At 38.2% G+C, this 18453-nt stretch overlaps 1 protein-coding gene across 1 annotated transcript in view; it reads right to left on the reverse strand.

The window, feature by feature from the left end:
• LOC137257987 (leucine-rich repeat and coiled-coil domain-containing protein 1-like) overlaps positions 1-18453 on the reverse strand; it is a 489406-nt gene that overhangs the window by 26797 nt on the left and 444156 nt on the right. The window contains exon 15 of the mRNA XM_067795512.1: positions 6763-6879. Coding sequence (XP_067651613.1) covers positions 6763-6879 — 117 coding nt within the window. The remainder of the gene's footprint in view (positions 1-6762; positions 6880-18453) is intronic.

The raw sequence follows: 18453 nt of genomic DNA on the forward strand, positions 1-18453 counted from the left end.
ACCCAAAAATACATACATTATTAACCAATCCAAGACTATTTTATCACTTGTAAGTGACCCATCATGTTTGATGAACAGTGGAATACAAGTACAGATCAGAATAATACAAGTAGAATACAAGTGGCACAAGCAGAATACAAGAGGAATACAGCTCATCAATACAGCAACTGTACTGTGGAGCCAATGGCGTTTCCTAGAGGTTACAGTGTTTACTCATCACACCAAAGACCAAGGTTCAATTCCCAACATGAGCACTGTGTGTGAAGCCCATTTCTGGTGTCCCCCTCTGTAAAACTGTTGAAATAGTGCTATTAAACAGTGTAAAACTAAACTTACAATTCTGTGATGAATTATCTAGGGTACTTTCATCAACCTATTCACCAAGTCTCACTACATATCGGAGAGGCCGCCTCCATGACAAAACCAGTACAATAGGGTGCGAAAACAATTCTAAACCAAATCCCCATGTGTACAATTGTGGATCATGTACAAAGAAGTGTAATAAACATGTCAGAGCAGACATTCACCAATGTCACTTTATCATATGATGGAGTATGGATGTGAATTCTATGACTGCCAATGACGCCAGTGTCGTGAAAATGTTGCAAAATCCGTGTATTATGTCTTGGAGGCTAGAGAATGATGCTGCATTACATGACCAGTAACACAAACAGTGTCATGAAGATGGAGGATGTTTAAGTCAGTGGGACAGCCTGGCACCTTGATTCATTTCTTCTTGCAGAATTTGGACATCAGTATGATTCAAAAGTAGTGTAGCTCACCTTGATATGTTGATTAGTTTGTTCATTGTTTGGCGCCATACTCAGCAATATTCCATCTATATGGCAGCTGTTTGTAAATAAAGTCTGAACCAGACAATCCATCTATGCAATTGGGATACAATGACTTGTCAACCAGGTCAGCGAATCTGACATCCTGATTCTGTTAGTCGCCTCTTAAGACAAGAATGGGCTGCCAAAGCTCAATTTTAAATTTGATCTTCACAGGTTACCATGACATGAAATGATTAACTTAGATTTTAACATAGACATAAAACAAAAGTTGCAATAAATCGTTTTGAAAACTTGATTTTACAATGAAGCATGGCAGCCATGTTGAAATTTCAATTCAATTACTTTTGGAGAATCCTCATGACAGGTAGGGACGAGCATGTGAAGCTCTACCGCAATTGGTAAAACAGTTTCTAAGGATGGAGATGTTTACTGAGCAGCCTGTCACTGGCTGATGTAGGACAAGGTGACTTGACTTTCAGTCAGGTGATCAAACAATAAAAACAATGTCTTCCAACACAGTCTTGTCTTCCCATCAACTACCACCTCATATCCAGAAGTGACATGACACACCACTTCCATCACTATCACCACAACCATGAAAGCATCAAGTAATTCATTCTCATGAACACAGCTAAAAAGTTTATTAGCAATTACTAAGAATCTCTCCACTTGCTGAAAAAGACTCCCCCATCACTGTACGATGCGGCAAACAAAGCTACTCAAGATGTGGTAGTCAATCATAAGACCAAATCACTGCTTACAAGGCTGACATTTAACAAGACATTTCTTCACAGAAGTGATTGGATTTTAGGATGCCAGCCAACATCCTCATCATGATTAAAACTTGACATGTGACTTGGAAATTGTACGAGGCTGATAAAGCCAATCTGAAGTCCATGAATTTTTGCAATTTGAGACTTCTGACACCTAATAATTGAATGCTGTTAGGTAACTGCTTGGCACTTCTTCAAGTGCCTCTGCTCAACAGGTTTCATGAGAGTTGTGTTTTTAAGATAACGATCTGTTTGCAATGTAAGGATCTGCTGTTTGGTATTGGTTTGAGGGGTTGGTGACGAGAAAGGGGTTTTGGGATTTAGTGTTTCAGGGGTTATGAGGTTTAGCTTCTGGTTGGACTTTGGGGTAATTGGGTAGAAGATCAGATAGGTCAACGTCAAAGATATTTTCATTGTAGATATCCTGGTGAGCATACCTGCAATTGGATCAGAATTTCTTGGACAGATCTCATCATTCAATTTCCCAAAATAACGGTGTTTTCCAAACATCACTGATGATGATAGCACCATATGTGAAGGTATGACCATTTTTATGTCTCAAAAAACATGAATAACGATTACAAAAATCTAAATGAACTCAAATTGCACAAAGGATGTGTGAATGAGTGATGTAGGAAGTTAGACCATATTGAAGAATATTTCACTTCCATGAAATCATAGGTCTGGTTGATGTGGGAGGTTGGTTGGTTTTGTTTCATGCCACACTCAGCAATATTCCTTTTATATGGTTTTGTAAATAATTAAATCTGGACAAGACAATCCAGTCATCAACAGCATGAGCATCAGTCTAAGCCATCAGGATACATGGACAGATGTGTAAACCATGTTAGCGACTCTGACCACTTCATCATGTTAGTCAACTCCTATGACAAACATGGATTGCTGAAGATTAATTCTTACCCAGATCTTCATGGGTCTGATGAGGAGGAAGAACCAGAGGAGGAACTTTGGCATAATAACTGAATACATATCTTGTGAACAGAAATACAAACCCAGAATTATTGGTTTCTGGCATGCCAAAGGGACACAACTCTACACAGCAAATCATGATCCCTGAGAATACTGGTTTGCAATGCCCTCTGATGACTTTGAACCAAATAAACTAAAACATTTACTGAATGACAGGTTTCTTAAGCAGTCTTCATGAAAACTGTATTTAGTTATTTGATGAACACATAAAATCTGCTATCTCTCTGTCAAGGGGATCCTGAAACAGGATACCATACAAAAACAATAAGCACATTCAACAGTGTTGAAGTGACAGTTAACTCCCCCTGACCTTTGGAACTACATTTTAAACCACATCTGAGGAGGAATCTTTAAACGTTCAACTTATGGAAGGATTACTGAAAGGACCAGGAGACAGTGGGACACCTTCCAGTGAAGCAACACAGATTTCATGATATGAAACTACAGAATTCATGCTTTATGACCCCAAAACAGAATTAAAGATATGAAACAATGTAATGTTAATGGTATGAAGCAATAAGAATGCATGATATTAAACAATACAGAATTCATGATATAAGACCATGCAGAATTCACTTCATGAAATGATGCAGTATTCATTATTTGAAATTATACAGATTTCATTATATGAATACTTGCAGATTTCTTTATATGAAACAATATGGTATTCATGTCATAAAACAAATACCACGTCCTAACGCTGGAAAATAAAACCTCCCAGCACATTGTAAACATGTGAAACCCATGCTTGAAAGTAGTACCTCTTACAAGGTTTCTCAGAGATTGCAATACGTCTGATATTGAAGCTTAAAGTGACAGCAGGGTTACAACTGATCAACAGGATTATCTGTTCCTGTTTTCAACAGTATATCTGTCATACATGTATGACAACACACTGAGTTGAGTTCAGTTCGGCTCTATGTCACTTCATCATTATTCCAGCCAAACAGGAACAAGAACAAGTTTGAATTCATACACATTTTTGCATTACATTACTATTTAAAAGAGATGTCATAGCACCAAATACAAAAGCAGACAATTTGGTATTCATATAACATTGCCCAACATTTATATACAGTACCTCAGTGCAAAATAATAGCTTGGAAATAAACTCTGAATATTCAGCTCAGGATTCGAAGACCTCAGGGAAAAAAGGTGATGGAAGCTGAGACCTGAGTTGACTGTGTGAATATTAAGAAACCCTGCAACAACAGCTTATATCACAGGGGGTTCAAAGACCTCTTAGCGTGAGAGGAAAGCCTACAGCAACTCTAGTTACAGATGTTTATCATTTTAGTGCAGCTCCAGCTGCTAGTACCTGCATGGCATTGACAGTCCAAAGATGATTAAACTTGACAAGAGAGACCACCTCTGGTACAATGAGAGAGGAATTTTGTCTTTAAACCTGCGACAAATTAATCTTGAGAAGAGAGACTAATCTCTGTGCAGTAAGTTGAATGGGCACTGGGGACCTATTTTTAGACAGACTGCCCCCTAGCTGACGTTTAATGTCAAGAACATGCCCTAACACTGGCTCAGTGGAAATAAGAACTGCAATCAGACCTGTCAAATTTTTCACGAAGCAAGCAGAAGCAATCACCAAGGCCAACCTGCTTCTATTTCTGAAAGGTCAGCTACTTGAACATATGTTAGCAAGAGAAGAAATTCTTTTTATGAATGAGAAATCCTAACAGATTCTTATCATCATGAAAATCGAAATCTTATCTTATCCAAACAAAAACATAACTTTTATCAACACTGAAAATCAGATGTATCAGATACCCAAACCATACTCGTATATCAAGACAAGGAGGGTCATGCAGACTTAATTTAACCCTGAGTGCCAACGTGGAGACAAGGAGAGTGATGGAGACCTGTTTAACCCAGAAAGCCAACAGGAAGACAAGGAGGGTGATGGAGACTTAATTTAACCTAGAGTGTCAACATGGAGACAAGGAGGGTGATGGAGAAGTATTTTAACCCAGAGTGTCAACATGGAGACAAGGAGGGTGATGGAGAAGTATTTTAACCCAGAGTGTCAACATGGAGACAAGGAGGGTGATGGAGAAGTATTTTAACCCAGAGTGTCAACATGGAGACAAGGAGGGTGATGGAGAAGTATTTTAAGCCAGAGTGTCAACATGGAGACAAGGAGGGTGATGGAGACCAAATTTAACTCAGAATGCCAACAGGAAGACAAGGAAGGTGATGGAGGCCTACATTAACCCAGGGTGTCAATATGGAGAAAAGAAGGGGGAAAAGGAATGAAGCATGGGTGTTGTTATCAGGCAACAGAGTGCCAGCAGCCAGTGTTAGCTTGAAGCGGGAGAAAATAAGAATAAATGAGTTGAATTTTATCACAGTGTATCAGCTAAATGTCAGCAGAAAGCAATCAAAGCCTCAGGTGTTTACACCCTTTGTGAAATCTGAAGGTATAGCATTAACCAACCTCAAAACATTATAGAGAAGAAACCCCATTTGGACCAACCATCATCGGTTTCTGGCGTTGGAAGGGGAGGCAAATCTGCACAGTGAACTGCAAAACCTCAAACATCTGGACAGGCAATGCCCAAGAGGTCATTATGACATTATAAAACTAGCTGAGATTTCAATGATTTGACAAAAGTAAGACACGTGAAGATCCACCAAGGCTTTCAAGACGACAAGAACTGTCAACTCAACACCACTGTATGTCATGATTATTGACAAATCTCCCTTTATACTATTTTTCTGATACTTTAAACAGACAGCTGAGGTCATCTGTGTAACAAAAACAATATGGTTTCAGGTAATTTCAGATAAGTAATCTTCCTTGCAATGTTCATTTGTTCAATAAAGAATGAGATTCTAGCAGCTGTGAAGTTGGGCATAGATAAATGTCAATAGGCATGACAACTCAAAGCTTTTGTTGAAATACATTGCACAATATTTTCTTAATTATTTTTACCGATCGAGAGTCACATATCCTCACACAAATGAATAAAGATTACAACAAGAGCATGAGTGTACAGCCTAATATTACAAGGGAGTAAGATTAGTTCCAGACAATCCAGTGATCAACAGCATGAGCATCGATCTGCACAAATGGGAAGCAAGGACATGCTTCAACCAAGTCAGTGAGTCTGACCATTCAATCCCATTGGTCACCTTTTACAACATGCATCGTTTAATGAAGGCCGATATTTTAACCTGGACATTCATGAATGTATTATTACGAAATAAGTATATGATTTTGTGTATTCCTATTTCATGTCACAATGCACCTGTAACTACCATATAAGGAAAAATGTATTGCCGAAGAGAGCAATGACAAGTGAGTGAGTTTAGTTTTTTTCAGTTTTTGTTGGAATGGTGTAGTGGCCTTGTGGGTAATGTGTTTGCTCATGATGTAAAGAACTGGGTTCCAGTCCCCATATGGTGTATTGCCTATCTGTGGAATATCCCATCAGGGTATTGGAGGAGAATTACCAAAAGTGCCATACAACCATACTCACTCACTCACTCACGTTTGCTCCTGAAGTAGAATATGATCACATACTCCATGTTCTCTGCACCATATACTACTTTGTTTGCTAATCCTTAATTTTAAGAAGTGTAGTTGAATGATCAATACTGATAGAAAATTGAAACAACAAAAATATGTGAGTGAGTGAATATAGTTTTATGCAGCTAGCAGCAATATTCCTGCAATATGATGGTTGGAACATCAGAGATAGAATCTACTCATTGTACCCATGTGGGAATCGAACCTGGATTTTCAGTGTGATGAGTGAATACTATAACCATTAAGCTACCTCACCTCCAAGAAACATGTGGGTTGAAATAACATGTCAAGAATGTGACAAACAGAGTTTGACATAACGCCTTAGATGAACTAAATATTTCAGCCAAGTCGTGGGTTATTATCAATGTCTGGCAACCCTGCTCTAGCCATTCAGTCATCGAGTGTTTCTCTCACTTGACTACTTAGACTGTATTTCATAACATATTCCTTTACAGGTCAAGTCGAGTCAAAGGCAAAACATAAAACGAAATAAAAATACAACAATTATCTTCATTTGCCCATTTATTCATTTCCTACTTTTGTTATTGCTTTCTTTCCTGAATAAATATTTCCAAAATTCTCAAAGGTGTAGGTTGAAGCTGAAGTAACTGAATTGGAAATGAACTTGAAGCCATCTTGGAGGAAAGATGCATTGACTTACTTGTGTTTCTGATGTGTTAGGTCCTGTTGATGCTGGGCTGCCAGTCGTTCTGCCTCTTTCTGAATCTGCTGCTGGAGCTCAGGGCTGCCCAGACTGTATCGATGCTTCAGCTCTTGTCTGTAACAAGTGAGTGAGTGAGTGAGTGAGTGAGTGAGTGAGTGAGTAAAAGTGAGTGAGCGAGTGAGTGTTAGGTAGCCATCATGGAAGCCATGTTGAAAATCTGATTCAACTTCTGAGCATGTTTTATGGGCACTTTCAAAAGGAATATTCCTGAAAAGATCAAGCTACAGATTCCTACTAGTTCCAGAGACGTCTGAAGAGAAATACATAAATAAAATCGTAAGATGACATATCTAACATGACTCTCATTCAGGTGAGCTAAAACAACTTGAAACCTGTGTAAAATAATTAGATTTTTTAACTAGTGCAATAATTATGTAACAATCCATATTTGTACATGTATTTATTTCAAATTAAGATGTAATCAAATCCAATTCAATCGTTTTGTAAACATCATTTCACATGTAATCAGAATTTCATTGTGTTTGACAAATGTGATTATCAAACTAACCACTTAATGATATGCCATTTAAGTCAGACATTCTCACATACAACTGATGATTAAAGGCCAAAAAATGGCATAAAATGTGTTGTGTCATGCTCTAATATGAACAAGAATCTTCTCTATATGAGAGCATGCACACACAGAGGCTCTTGTCAATCGTCCATATTGTATATTCCCCAAATTAGAAGCATGAGACACATGAAGATCTAGGTAAGAATTGATCTTCAGTAACCTATGCTTGTCATAAGGGGCAACTAATGAGATCAGGTGGTTAGGGTCATTGAATTGGTTGACCCACATGTCTTCGTATCCCAAATGCGTAGGACAATCCTCATGATGTTGATCACTGGGTTACCTGGTCCAGACTCCATCATTTACACACCGCCAATATTTAGCTGGAATATTGGTTAGTGAAGCATCAAACAACAAACAATGACTAGACCGCTTAGGTATATGCAACATTTGTTTTATATGTTGACCCATCTATTACTGGAGACAAACTTGTGAAGATCAAGGTTAGATGCAATCCATGAAGATCAAGTTCAGAGCTGATCTTCAGTACCCTTCCCTTGCTCGTAATAAGAGGGATTTATAGGATCAGGAGGGCAGTCCCACTGACTTGGCTGACACTTATCATTGTATCCCAGTTACTGTAATTGATGCTCATAATGTCAATCACTAGACTGTTGATTCCAGACAATATCAATTAAAGGCCACTACCATACAGATGGAAAATTGTTAAGTACTGTTTCAGAACAGCAAGTATTTAACAAATTCAAATGAGACCAACTTTTCTGTGTAATGACAACTAAGTATCTAACCAAATTCCAAATTCACAAATGGTGAACATTTTCATGACAAGGGCATCATAAATCGCTAGCATGTGACAGTATTGGATACATGTAGACTCAAAGAGGCTGGCTGGTGTTTTGCAACAGAGAAAATGATCTGAGTGACATTGGATGAGCTAGCTAATGTCTTTCTAAGGGCTTCACTTATATTAATTTATTACCTGCAAGTGCAATAATATTGGGGTTAATATTTTTCATATGAGACCCTGGGGTAAAATATCAGTTTGTCTTAGTGACGTGACATTATGAGCAATGCTTTTTTAGTGCTGTGATGGCAGGCAGCCAGGCTACTTTGGAAAGTAGATTTGGGTGTATTTCTCTCAATTTCAGGAATAAACAGAACATTATATTCATGCCCATATCACACTATGTTTATAACATTAACCTTTACACAGCACTATACATTTGTTAGTTACGATGATATAGGTTACTTTTGGTTCAGTGCTATTGGACACTTTCCATTAAGCTGAACTCAACAGACAATTATGCACTTTGGTGTTTAGCAGCATCACAAATGATTAAAAACACCACTTCAACTCTTGACTGATCTGTTTAGCAAAACATAAATATCCCACAGATATGGAGCTCTCTTGTAGTAATGAATACTATCCTCGAGAAAAACATCCTAAAAAGTTGAAAAGTGTAACTCAACAAAAAGGGAAAGCATACCACAAAAAAGTTTAAAAAAACACACCAAAAAACATCAATTCAGCACTAGTCTGATAGTGGAACAAGATTCATCCAGATATTTTCTATGTTTTAGCAGTTCTGCTCCAAAAACCAACAACAGAAGACAGACAGATGGACATACTGACTACTATAATGCTGGTTTTGCTGAAAAGTTGTCTCTAGAACATGCTGAACATGTGGTGTGGTGCCATTCATACACTGTTAAGACGTATCACTCAGTGCAAAACAAAAGTCACCAAATGAAAACAGACTACAGATTTCGTACAAGGTAACTTCTATTCACAATCAGCAGAAATGGAGCTTGGGGATAGCCATGAACCATCAATATTTCCATTGTAATGTTTCAACAAATGAAAATATTGTCATTTCTAACATTTGATCCTGACAATTATCAGTTAAGTGTCTGGGAGACCAAAGCCAGCTTCACGTTAGTTCAGAAACAGTTTATAAACATATAATTAACTCCCACATAGCCCACGATGTTGACTGATTTTTACATTGCTATATTTTTTTAACACGATCACCCAATCCCCCCTTCCCCAACTGACATAAACTGAATGTCCTCTAATACTTGACCAGCAATTAATATTCTGATAAAATCGTTCAGGCAAGTCTTTCATCTCACCACGGACATGCTTCCATTAAATATTCTCAGAAAACCTTCCTCCTAAAGCTGATGCTATTTTTCTATTTAACTAAATCTGTGTTGTTTATTGGAAAGTAGTATGTGTCTCCATTCCATTGATGTATTAGTAGCAGGACCAGTTACTGACCAGCCTATACTGGTCACTCCAAGACCACAACATCTTAATGGTCATCTGCCAGAGCATCAACAACTGACCAGTTACTTGGCATGTAAAGAGTGTAATCAGATGTTGCTCATGCATAGAACCCTGAAAACTGGTCATCAATTTTGCTGTTTCTTTGACAGATTTGTGGCCTTGGATTCCATCAATCATTGATAATAGGCCTGTCTTCTTGGTTGAAATGGCTTAAGGAACATATTTTTCACACTGCATGATCAGATTATTTCAATTTCCTGTTCCACCAATTCCTTGTTCAATCTGCTTAAAAGGCTAGTGGCCAAACTACTGATACAAATTTTTGAGGTGGCAACAAGGTTAAATCACTTCATGAAAATGGTAAAACACAAATCAAACAAAAAAGTATAGAAGACTGGATTTAAAAAGTTTAAACCATGAAAGTGGCTTTAGAAATATTTAGGGATTGTAGTGAGTGGGTTTAGTTTTGCAGCCCTTGGCAATATCCCAGCTCAACAGCAGTGGTGTGTAAATATTCATGTCTAGACCAGACAATCCAGTGATCAACAGCATGAGTATCAATCAGTGCAACTGAGAAATGATGACATGTGTCAACTAAGTCAGCAAGTCTGACCAACCGATCATGACTGTCGCCTCTTAAGACAAGCATGGGTTAAAGAAAGCCAATATTCTAACCCAAACCTACATAGCTCCATGGTAGTTGAGGCTGGTTATGAGAAACCTGTCAAAAATTATGCATGGCCTGAAATAGGATCTGCATGCATTTTCACCGTCAAATACTTAACCTTCCAACACAACACAAATAGTAATCATGATATCTCCAGGACTTGGCGCCAGTACATAGCCCTGGCATATGTCATAATGAAATGAAGAGCATACCACAGAACATTAACGATGACTTACAAACATTGAGACTACTAGTGAAAATAGTGAGTGAGAGGTCATTATGGTTTTGCTTACACCGCTTTTAGCAATGTTCCAGCAGTATCATGGTAGGGGGTGACAGAAATGAGCTTTACACATTGTTGTCAACATGGGGAATTGAACCTAGGTCTTTGGTGTGACAAGCCAATGCTTTGACCACTCTGCTGCCCCATGGAAGTAATGAAGGATGGTTACCTGAAGTTGTTTTGTCAAGCAATTTTTCAGATAATGGGAGATAACAATGTGAGCGATACATAATTGTTTCAATTCTGTTTACACATAACATTTAACAAATATTAATCAGTAGTTTTCAACAGTATAGAATTAAGAAGAAAAGAAGAAACACTTCCCATAAAGTTTGACATTCTTAACCTAAATTTCTGATGCATGTCTTCTCGAATACTTAAAGGTTAACAAGGAGTGGTTAAGATACAGTTGAAGCAACTGTGGGTTCCATAATTTCTTTTTCAAGAAAATGTATTTTCACCTTTTGAGCCTGTATGGATGACACTGTGACAACTCAAGCATCTAGAGAGTATTCAATCAGTTATGACATATTTAGACTGTCTGCCACATCTTGGCCTGGCATTCAATCCAGGAACAATTCAGTCATCTGGGAGTTCACATAATAAGCATTTAGGTCCAATCCTCTGTAGAAACTGATATCCTGATAACAACTTCTAATGGTCTGAGCCAGACATACATGCATGACTTGACTTTGATGTATGAAGAAAGAATATATGACACAGTTAAGATATTTTCCTTATTTCTGTTCTGAAAGGTTTTGACAAATAGTGACTTTACCATCACAAAAACCTATGACATACTTGAATATATAACTGTTAAGTAATAGGTAATTATAACAAACAATTTACTTGTGTAATTTCCTGTGTCTTGATTTGACAAAAGTATAAGGGTTTGATGATTGCAGGCACTTGCAGACTAGTGTATAGGAAAACAGAATATTTTATTTTCAAATGTACACTCTTCAAAAAAAGAAACGCAAAACCCAAATATCAATGAAAATTTGGTGTTATTCAAGGATGTGTAGATAGGCAGAAAACAAAAATACATAGATGAAATTTTGTGGAGCATCACAGTCATTACTGCTGTCCACCAGGTGGTGTTGAAGTCAGTATCTCATATGAGCACCTCCAGCTGTTACCATGGCCCGAGACTTCCTACAGATCGAATCAGTTGTTGGATGTTTCACTGTTATTGTGGAATCCTCCTGCAGCATGTGGAACAACTGTTGAAGAATACAACGTTGACATACTTGTGTATTGATCTCTTCCCAAAGGTGTTCGATTGGGTTTAGATCTGGGAATCTGGAGGGCCAGGGGAGGGTGTTGATGATGTTGTTGTTGGTCAGGTAGTCCATGATGGCACATGCTGTGTGGGGCCTGGCGTTGTCCTGTTGGAAGAGCCACCGCTGATGGTCAACAAGATGACAGACACAGACAGATGGAGAATCTGGTCGATGTATCGACCTTCTCCCCACTGAATCTGTTCACCTGTCTGATGCAGTCAGGAGTAAAACGTTCATGACGTTGCTAAACCATATGCGCCTCCAATTTGCCAGGTTCCATGGCAGCACCATGTTACACCATCTCACTCATCAATGTCAATGTAGTTGTGTCAAGGAGGGGGTAACTTTTGGATGTTTGGTAACGTATTCTTACTTCTTGGAGAAGGTTCATGATTGTCTGAGCGGACACTCTTCGGGCTCCAAACTGTTCTTGTGCTGTGTCCTGGGCGGTACAATGGATGTCCCGATCTTGGGCAGGTGACTCTTGGTGCAGTGCAGGTGACTCTAGGTCTCCCTGATCTTGGACGGTCATTTGTTGAATTTGTTAGACGAAATCGATCCCACAATCAAGTTACGTCCTGGGATGAACGTTGAAGATTCTTGCCACCTCACTCTTTGATTCGCAAGTTTGCAATTGTATATTTGCCTGATTACAATTGGCAGCATTGAGACGTTCCGTTTTCATGTACAGTACTTGCAAAGATCGTGGATGAAATTGTGATATTCTTTTGGGTCTTTTATAGTCACATGCTGTACTCATGCTTGGCATGTGAGAAACAATCATTGTGCCTGATATTCGTGCTGCATGACATCCATGAACATCATGACAATCCTCAATGATAAAACCATTGTAAGTATCATTTTTGAATTTCATTTTGCATTTCTTTTTTTCAAGTGTGTACTGTAATTTTATTCTCACAAGTATTCAGTTAGCTAACACAATACCACATCTCATTCCTGCAAATGACAATGACACAGTTAACTTTCTAGCATGTCACAGTTTGAAAACATTTTGTCGACACAGCATGTAGACAAAGTTTTTAACAAGATTTGACAAACAGTACAAAGACTTGCAAATCATGCAAATCATGTGGGTAGCAGTGCAGTGATTGTTCTAGACATGCTTTCCCATTCTGCAATCCATTCATAAACTCTTGGCTCTTGTGCTTCTTGGAATCTGACAGTGGTATGTGGCTAAAGGTTTGGCACCGTTCACATTCAAACAGTGATTTCAGTAATTCACATCATTAGCAATGTCTGACACTCTCAATGTAGGATAACACACAATGAACAGAATTGCCAAGCCACCATCAGGGCCCAGTTGCACATAGCTATTGTTGGTGATCATAAATCTCTCACTAAAGCATGGACTGGCAACAGTCACAGTGCCAAAAACGTTTAGTGTCACAGACACCACACTACACACGAAGACTTGGCAGCACCAAGATGATCCTAACACCCTTACTTCAAAAAGAAATGATGATGGTGGTCAAAGTGGTAAGACAACCTTGTGAATGAGGGATAGGTCTTCAGCAACCCATGCTTGCCACAAAAGTCGACTAAGCTCGTCATAAGAGGCTACTAATGGGATTTGATGGTCAGGCTTTCTGATATTGTTGACATTTGTCACTGTATCCAAGTTGCGTTGATTAATGCTCATGCTGTTGATCACTGGATTTTCTGGTCCATATTTGATTATCAACAGAATGCAGCCATAAAGCTGGAAAACTGCTGAGTATGGATTTAACAACAAACCAGCCAACCAAACAACTATGTTTCAAATGTCACGAGCATGTACTAGTTGTTTGGATATTTGTGTTATGTAAATATAATCTTAATAATCATAATAATAGGTTTCAAACTCCAGTCAAGTTTTCTGGCACATGCAACAACTTAGCACAATAAAATGTGGCTATCAGTCCCTCCAAATAAGAACTAACTATAAATTGTTAAATACTACCTGTCTTTTCTTATTATTGATAAGGAATCAGTGGGTGATTTACAAATTATTTGTCAATTTTGTTGAGGCAGATTTGGATGAATTGTGTGCCCATTCTAATAATGGATGAAAAGGAGATGGATGGACTGTCTGTTCACTCTGATAATAGATAAGGAAGACATGGGTGGATTATCTAGCGGTTCTGATCATGGATAAAGAGGATACGGATGGTCAGTCAGTCCACTCTGATCACAGATAAGGAATACATGGGTGGGTTGTCTAGCGGTTCCGATCATGGATAAAGAAGATACGGATGGTCAGTCAGTCCAATCTGATCATGGATAAGGAAGACATGGGTGGATTGTCTAGCGGTTCTGATCATGGATAAAGAGGATACGGATGGTCAGTCAGTCCAATCTGATCATGGATAAGGAAAACATGGGTGGATTGTCTAGCGGTTCTGATCATGGAGAAAGAAGATATGGATGGTCAGTCAGTCCAATCTGATCATGGATAAGGAAGACATGGGTGGATTGTCTAGCGGTTCTGATCATGGAGAAAGAAGATATGGATGGTCAGTCAGTCAAATCTGATCACAGATAAGGAATACATGGGTGGGTTGTCTAGCGGTTCCGATCATGGATAAAGAAGATACGGATGGTCAGTCAGTCCAATCTGATCATGGATAAGGAAGACATGGGTGGATTGTCTAGCGGTTCTGATCATGGATAAAGAAGATATGGATGGTCAGTCAGTCCTATCTGATCATGGATAAGGAAGACATGGGTGGATTGTCTAGTGGTTCTGATCATGGATAAAGAGGATACGGATGGTCAGTCAGTCCAGTCTGATTATGGATAAGGAACCTGGTATGGATGGAAAATGAGTACAATGTAATAATGGTGATATGAGTCAGGTAACATTTAACATTGTATCAGCTTTATTTCAAATAAATATTGTCAACAAATATAAACTGACAAATAAACAACAGACTTTGATGTTTAGATTGGTCAGTGTCTGAGGAAAATCACACTGTCACTTGTCAGAAAATAAGACCCCTTAGTCCAATATGGCATCCCCAAACCTGATCCCATAAATCAACACAAATTCTTTTAAGGTATACCATCTAAGGTAAGCATCTAATAAAAAGAAGAGCTCTCTCAAAGAAGAAATTGTTCCATAGCATTTTGTTTAAAGTGGTTATAGGTAACAAATGCAATGGAATCTGTGACAGTGATCTCCATCGTATTAAGTAAATACAAAATGTTTATTACACAGTTAAGGTCACTTTCAGTTCAAGGAAGTATTGGTCTATGAATAACTTTTTGTCCATTGCTAATAGCATAGTGATGATTCCTGTATCGAGGGAGTATTCAATCAGTTATGACATATTCAGATTGTCTGCTGCATACTGCCCGAGCATTCATTTCACAGAAAATTTTGCAACAGGGGAATTCACATATTGAGCATTCAGTTCCATTCTCAGGCAGAGTCTGATTTCCTGACAACTAATTTACATCAGTAGACCATATCCCAAATGACATACCAATATCCTGACAACTATGTCTAATGGGTTTAGTCTGACAAACATGCATGTGTTGACATTTCTGCACAATAAGGGAATATATGACACTGATATCATATTACCCTTCCAACTAATCTGAAAGGTTTGAAAAGTAATAACTTTGATGTGAAACCTTCTCCATCACCTAATGAGTTTGCTTGGTTTTTATCGCACCTTCTGAGCAAACACAGCTCTGTTTCAACTGACACCATATATCAGTATATAGTCTATGGTTTCAAATAGCATGAAAAGGTTAGTTTGGCGAACCTAGTTCCCATGTTTGCCACTGTAAAGAAGATGAATAGTTGTGTCTTAAGTAGTGTCTTAATCTTCAGTAACACACATGTCTACATGGTGATGGTGATCTAAAATGGCTCCTTCTCCCTAAACGTCCCCTACAAAACTCTTAGGACGTAATCAGTCGGTGCCATAACATCATCTATAACCATGTTCCTTGACGTCATCAACTGTGATCTTAAACAATACAGACACTTTGATGAACGTGAAACTTGGAACCGACATGTCTTGAATGAAGAGATCACTTGACCCGAGTAGCATGTGTATATAGTCTGATGACCAACATGATATCCACAGAATGACCACATGACACTAATACTGGCAGATCCCTCCAACAGCATATTTCCACCTATATCTTCAATGCATTCACTTCGGTAGTTGGTCAGTGGTGTAGCCTAATGGTTAAAGTGTTACCCTGGCATGCTGAAAACCTGGGTTCAATTCCAAACATGGGTGCAGTGTGAAGCCTGTTTCTAGTGTCCCCCATTTTGACATTTTGAATTTTGCTACTTTGGTAGCTGCAGTGAACATGACTGTATTCAGTATTGAGTCAAGTGTGGATCAACCAGTGACTGAAATCACTGACACCTATCCATATGATTCAGACATGAAGACATGCAGTTACCAGGCCTGACCTTCTTTAATGACTATGGGCCAAACCTTGCATTGGTTCCACATCAGAGTTTATCAACAGGATTGGTGATCAGGCTGTTTACTGCAGATCATCACTGCCAGTTAAACATCATTTGTAGCTCAGGATATCAACCACTGGGTTGATTTTTCTTGACTAGATTACTTAGAAACAGCTGGAATATTGCTGACAGAGGCATTAGACATCAAAGAGCCGAAACAACAAGCACTGAATACTCATGAAATGTGTAGTCAAGAGACAGAAGATTAACACATGCAAGCTGTAGAACTTAATGATGATCATTGAACATCCTGGTTTGGCACAATGTCCCCTCTGGATGACCTGAAATTAACTTCAGCAGACAGTGAGTTAAAGTGAGTGAGTGAGTGAGTGAGTGAGTGAGTGAGTGAGTGAGTGAGTGCAATGTCCCCTTTGGATGACCCAAAGGTAACTTCAGCAGACAGTGAGTAAGTGAGTGAGTGAGTTAAAGTGAGTGAGTGGATGAGTGAGTGAGTGTGTGAGTGAGTGAGAATGGAGAAAACCCCAAGTGATGAATTCATTTCCCACTCTGGTGAAACACAGGTATAATGCTGATTGATCTATGATTCATACCAAGGAATGTAGGTTCCTGTCCTGGAATATAAAGCCAACAGTCTGAGTGATTTGTAGCACCTCAGACAGTTGGTCCCTTGTTATAAAGAAAACAAATTAAACCAAAGAAAATCTGAAGGATGTTTTGTTTCAAAAAAAAAAACATTGTAAAATAATTGCTTGTCAACAAAGAGGTTATTAAACCAGTGCTATCAGTTGACTTGACAGTTTGTTGTGACAACATAAGGATATCAAAGCTCCTCAGAAAAATGTATTTCCTACAGTTGGTAAACATCACAGAATTGGTGGGGAAGAACGAACAACAACTGAGTCTGAATACGTTGCTACAGTATGGATCTCTCCTTGAAATATGATATTTAAAAGACTTGCAAAAACAACATAAATACTACATATTATCAAAATTTGAATTTTGATTTCATATTTCAAAGACACACTGCATCCAATACAATCATAAGGACCTTTGTTGCATAACAATCAGCACTGTTGGAATTATGGTAAGTTTCCATGGGAACAATGCAAATTTAAGAATTCACAAATTATCTATAGATACATATATATATATATATATATAGATCAGACATACACAATAACCTACATCAGGCTATTCTTTTTGTCTCCAAAGGCACTGCCTTGAAGAAATTGATGCATGTAAATTCTGTTTGGATGTCAGCTTGATAAACACGAAAAAATGGCTCCACTGATTTGATAATTTCTGTGGAAAGGATTTGTGATTAGATCCTGCTATAAAAATGTGAAAACATCAACAGAAATGGGATCAATGGAATACACAACGGGGATGAGAGAAATGATGCTTGAGAAAATAGGGTGTGATTATGATGACTATACTAAACTATACAACACGGTCACTTGGGGCCTCCATAAATGAATTCCCATACCACTTTGGTGTTCACAGTTGGCACTTCTCTCAAAGGAATTCATAAAGATTTCAGACTTATGTCTAAAACTAGGATTTTCTTGCCAGGAATACAGCAATAACCGACTTTTGGAACTTCCATCACAGTATGCATCATCATACGATTTCCTTTCACTTCATTACAACACATGCTTGATCGGAACAAACGTCCAATGGAGCATTTTGTGTGATTGTGCCAGGGAAATCAGTCCACCGTGTTTATATTGAATTAGACATGCAAAAAGTTACACTTGTCATGGAGTTGATTTCTTCACAGGGAAGCGAAAACTATGGGATTTAAAAGAGATTGCATAACATCATCCAAAGATGAAGTTGTCTTTCAGAAGTCGGAAGTAAAGATCTTATTCTGAAGTCCTACTGTTTTATTCTCACTATCTGAAAATTAATAGTTTCACAGACAACACAAATTGGAGATATTTTTTTTCAATAAATGTAGACTTATGTTAATGATGTCAGAAAACTACCATGTTATGCTTTTAACCCATAATATTTAATGGATGTGATGGTATTTTTCAAAACACCCATGATTAAAAGGAAATTCACAGCGAAACTATGGATGTGATGTTTTGTTTGTAATACCCTACATACACCGT

This window comes from Haliotis asinina, chromosome 12, assembly GCF_037392515.1.
Source record: "Haliotis asinina isolate JCU_RB_2024 chromosome 12, JCU_Hal_asi_v2, whole genome shotgun sequence".
Lineage (NCBI taxonomy): Eukaryota > Metazoa > Mollusca > Gastropoda > Lepetellida > Haliotidae > Haliotis > Haliotis asinina.